We start from the raw sequence: 5,448 nt of genomic DNA on the forward strand, positions 1-5,448 counted from the left end.
TCATCTACCAAATATATCTATTATAGTGTTTATGTCCAATTGGTTGACATGACTTCTTTCTATGCAAAGAAGTCCTAATGCTGATAGCCTCTCCTGGCCCATGGTGGATCTCAGGTAAGTTTTCAGTCTTCTCAAGCATGAGAATGACCTCTCGGCTGAGCAAGATGTGGCAGGTATGGCTGCCAGTGTTGTTACCACCTCTGTGAAGTATGGCAAGGTTTCATCCAGAGAGTTTGAGTAGAGATAGTTTACCACCTGGATTGCTGTTTTCAAGTTAACACTTTCTAGATTGTGGAAGATAGCAGTTTCCCCCATCAGGACGTCTGCGTCAATGCTGTAGAAGTCTGACACTGCCTTGAAACTCTCCTCTGTAGCTTTTCCCACCACTATGTCAGATAATGAGGTCAAGATATTAGTGTCCCTGCTTGCAAATCTCTCTTTCATTTCTGAAAGAACTCTATCTAGTGCATCATAATACACCTCAATTCTGCCTCTCTGTATATCAGTGAACAAGATGGGTTGCACCTCAGGAGTCTCTCCTAATAATGCTTGCAGCCTTATGGATGGCTTTTTCTGTCTTTTTGATGTCTTCACCTCCTTGTTTGGTGCAATCTCACTGATATTTTTTGCAGTTTTTTGGGCTTTTTCCCAAATCAGGGAGAACATTTCTTCTTCTCTACATTTAGAGAGGGTTTTGATGGTTGCTTCACACGTAGCTTTTGCAGCCATAACATCGACCTCATGACCTTGCAGGTAGCTTGCCAATGAATTTGTATTTGAAAAAATAACCTTCAAAATATGCAATCCCAGGACAAACTGGAATTCCAGCATGGCCTTTATAAGGCCTGTAGCATCAACAGAGGTTTTTGCATCCTTGTCGTTTGAGAGCTGTATAAGGGCAAGCAATATTCTCTCTGGCTGTTGCTCAATGGCTTTTACTGCCTCCCACCTGCAGACCCAGCGTGTCTCACTGATAGACTTCAACTTGATGAATGGTGCTGAATTGAAATCAGCTGGTATCTGCACAGAACGGAGAACATGTTCTCGTTTTGGAGAGTTAAAAAAGTGGTGAATTGACTGCACGATTCCCAGTGCATTCCTTATTACTGCATTTTCTTGCAGAGTATCCTGCAGGGCCAAGTTCAGCAGGTGTCCATAGCAGTGGACATACAGAGCTTTCAGTGCTACCTCTTGTACTCTTGCAGCCACACCCTTTTCTTTCCCTGTCATGTTTGATGCCCCATCGTAGCACTGACCCACCGCATCTTCAATCCGCAGTTTCATGCTCTTTAAAACTTCAAGTATCATGTTGAAGAGGGCCTCTCCCGTGGTGGATTGTGCTTTGTAAAAACCAACAAAAGTCTCGGTTGGCTGAGCCTTGTAGATGTACCTCAAACATATTGCAATTTGTTCCTTGTTGCCTACATCCGAAGTTTCGTCTGCTATCAGGCTAAACCTACCAGCCTCTTTAACTACTTGGGATATATGATTCAGTACTAAGTCAGAAGTAATGTTTAAAATTTCATTCTGGACATCTGGTGATAGCCACTGATGATGGGCCTCCAGCTGTGAGTTTAGTTTGGCAGCAAGCCAGGGGATATCCTTACACCGAAGATGCAGAAGCTCTATCAGATTCCCCCGATTTACATCAGATTGTTTCCCAATATTGGACCTGTCTTCAATATGACCTCTCTGTGGGATATTTTGCTGTGCTGTGTAGAGGATAGACTCAATGATAACTTTGAGGTAGGCTCTGTTTTTCTCAACCATGTCACGGTGGGCAGTGTCAAGTTGGGTCGGCACTGATGACTCACGGTTGTGGTGCACTTTTGATTGAATCCATTTGGACATTGCCATACTGTGGTTTCTGCTACTTGCATGTTTTGCAAGTCGCTCTGGTTTCTTCCAATTGCTGAATGTGAAACTATAATCAAACAAAAACTTCTCACAGGGGAAACAGATGATTGATTTTGTGGCAGTGTCAAAACTGGTCCAGGGATACTTCTTAAACAAGTTAGGATTGAAATCTCTTGTTCCACTTTCCTTGCCCAGTTGTTTCCTGTTGTATGTATCCAAGAGAGGCTGATTTGGACCGGTTTGTATATCAGTCTCAGCTAAGGTCTCAGCCACCACTAGTTTCTCCTCTGGTCCTTCTGAATCAGTGGCAGGTGGAGCGCCTGTATCCTTGGCTTTTGTAACCAGGACCTCTATGTCTGGTTCTGCAGGAACCTGATCTTGGATCTCTTCATTGTTGTCATCACCAGTAGTTATTGAAACGTCTTCTATGGAAGTAGTGGCTTCTGTTGGCATCGCTTCACTCTACTTTGTGCTGGTAGCAACTCCAAATGACAGTTTTCTTTGTTTCGGATCAATCACAGGATGGAATTCTACTTGTTGATCATACTCATGAACTCTTTTCAAGTGTTCAGTTTTATAATCTCCATCAAGTTCCTTGCCACACTTAGAACATTTAACTTTCCTTCTGTAAAGCCTCTTTCTTGACTTCTCCATGTCCAATATGGTGTCCAACAGTACACAGACTCAACAGATTCTGTTGAAAATACAGAATGCTATTTATTTATAGTAATTAAAATCACAAATATAACAAAATAACAGAGCAGAAAGAAAACCAACACTAGTCATAAAAACAATGACAACTGAACTTTTTTCGTCGAATGAAGCACACAAATAATTGAAAAATCTAATAAATCAACCAGGCCTCGTAGCAACGAAAAAACAACACGTACTTCTCTCCCGTTAAAACTCACTCATTTTTTATCATAGGCTCATAACCACCCAACATTCGTTTCGACCAATCAAGCCGACCAATTTGAATTGTGGAGGCGCGTTGATGGGGGAGTGAGGAGGGAGAGTGGACATGGGGAGAGAGGACGGGAAGGTTGTGTTGGAGGGGTGGGGACGTATGAGTGCTGTTCATGCACTCAAAAAATAACAAAAACAATAATATATACATATATATATATATATATCACAATCATGCAATCATCAGCAAAGTTGCAATGATCAAAGCAGTATAGCAAATATTAGAAAATAGGTGACAAACTAGTTAAGTAAATTAGTTCTTCTGAATAGGGTATTTTTCTTCATATGTTTCTTATTGTATATAGGATAATTTCATTCCTACAAATATTCTAAAATTCACACAATGCTGTCTTCACAATGCTGTCATTCACATAGCTGTCACATGATTTAAGGCTACTGTCACGTCTATGTTATAATATGTTATAATATAGTATGTTCCATAATGGAGAGGAGATACTACTCGTTTGATCTTAAATTTCGATTGTTTCAAACGCTTGATCAACTGAGAAGCAAATATTACATTCATATCGTTGTTTTTCAAACACACAAAAACTTCACAGAGGTATCCCACTCAACATTCACGTGCATTTTCAGTTGCAAAAACTATCAAAAACTGGCGAATACAACGTGTTCCGACGCGCAACACATCGAGTTCCACACGTGATCAACTTCCGTTTGAACAGCCAATGAAAACCGTAACATACAACTGTAACTGCAACGTACACAAGTAACACACAACCTCAACTCACACACACACACACACACACACACACACACACACACACACACACACACACACACACACACACATATATATATATATATACATATATATATATATGTACTTATACAGATACACACAAACATATATATGAGCAAAATATGTATTGCTCACATTCAACACCAATGAGACCGTGAAAACTTCCCATACTCTCACCACTCGAAAACAACTTGACTATGTGGGTAGACATCAATGTGAAAAAAACTGTATTTGTCACGAATGAACTTGAAAGAAAGTCAGAGCATGCGTTATTGAGAAATAAATATGTTATCTACAAAAATACCATCCTCCTCCTAACCATTTCTACTCCACCAACATATGCCTAATAGGCAGAACAGATAAGTCCACCAACAGTCTCGAAATTTGCTATCAGCAATTACACAATACTTCACGCCATGAAGCCTTATGGGAATTACATCAATGGTATTGGTCGATTAATCAAATACTTGCATATGATTGCGATATTGTTCAACAATGCGAAAAACTGTATACCACTTGAAAACAAACATTAAGAGTATAAGAAACTGTTATTTCACTAAAAATGAACTAGAAATAAGACTGAGAATATTATATATATAAAACAATCATCATCTATTTCATGTTCTAATAGAAAGGAGTAGTTGAATAACTTCAAAAACTACCTCAAAATATTCATATTATATAGCAAAATATAACTTGGACAATGATATTGAAATGTTCAATCATCAATAACATAAAAATCATAACATCAATCAACATTATAGCATAATAACATTAATCATCAATAACATAACTTCCAATCAGTCTTGTGAGCGATTCAAAAAATCCAACTAAACAGCAATAATATGGATCTATTAAATATATTCATATATAGCAGAAGTATGAAAACTCTCCAGTGGTATTGAGAATTTTAATCGGTAATAAAATGTCATGCCATAAAAGCAGCAGTCAAATTACTTCCGATTAATCTAGAGTGCAATTAAATGATCTGAGCAACAAAGCAACTAAATATTTATTGTGAATATCTGTAAACACTCAACTTGCAATGATGCTGAAGACGAAAACCAATCAACAAATCAATAACAGCAACCAACAAGCAAAAATATCGGAGTGACGAGACACACGTCCGCACACAACAAGCGACTGAGCGGAATTGAATCTCAAAATCTACTGAAAGAATCTCATTATCTACAAAATTTGATCTTAATCCGTTAATAAGTAAAAAAAAAATAGTTTTTTAATTTTGCGCATGCGCAGCTTTATTTCAAATTTACCTTAAGGAGATTAATTAGATTTATAACATCATAAACATTCGTAAGTTTCATTTAAATTGGTTGAGTAGTTTAAGAGATATGCTATTTTCTACACCCTTCCACTTTTTGCAAGTTACCCATTGACTTAACCCAGTTATAGATATAAAACCTATACTTTATCAAATTGGTAGAGTTGTACTATCATATGACGTTCATTTCATTAAGATCAGTCAAGTAGTTCCGGAGATAGCGTTACGGTCGGGCCGGGCCGGGCCGGTTCGGTGCAAATGTAACAAGACCCTCATCTCCATAGTAAACTTCGATTCGCTCGTAATAATCATGATAATACCATGAAGACATGACCACCACAATTTCTTGAACAATGAACAAGGTATTCTGGCATATAGTGATAATTCGTGTACTGTAGTTGAATTTTGTTTCACAGGAAATTAGTGATACAGGTGTAGTAAGAAAATATATTTTCTTATTTTGTGATATCACTGTTTCTCTGTATAAATTGCCCAAATATCCCATGCTATTTGCCCGAATTTCAACGGGCCCCCGAACCCGGGGGGGGCAGTTGCCCCCTCGCCTCCTACGCCTATGCCTATG

General features: G+C 38.5%; 1 protein-coding gene across 1 annotated transcript; it reads right to left on the minus strand.

Moving 5' to 3' along the window:
• Window positions 1-2,310, minus strand: LOC143023382 (zinc finger MYM-type protein 1-like). Its single transcript, XM_076181905.1, has one exon. It carries the CDS (start codon window positions 2,308-2,310, stop codon window positions 1-3), a length of 2,310 nt encoding a protein of 769 aa, XP_076038020.1.
• Window positions 2,311-5,448: the final 3,138 nt, after the last annotated feature.

Source organism: Oratosquilla oratoria, unplaced genomic scaffold (assembly GCF_046742065.1).
Source record: "Oratosquilla oratoria isolate Oo_2021 unplaced genomic scaffold, ASM4674206v1 SCAFFOLD47, whole genome shotgun sequence".
In the NCBI taxonomy this organism is placed as follows: domain Eukaryota; kingdom Metazoa; phylum Arthropoda; class Malacostraca; order Stomatopoda; family Squillidae; genus Oratosquilla; species Oratosquilla oratoria.

Bases quoted from the DNA above. Each gene is read 5' to 3' on its own strand.
- LOC143023382 (XM_076181905.1), bottom strand. From the start codon at position 2,310: ATGCCAACAGAAGCCACTACTTCCATAGAAGACGTTTCAATAACTACT.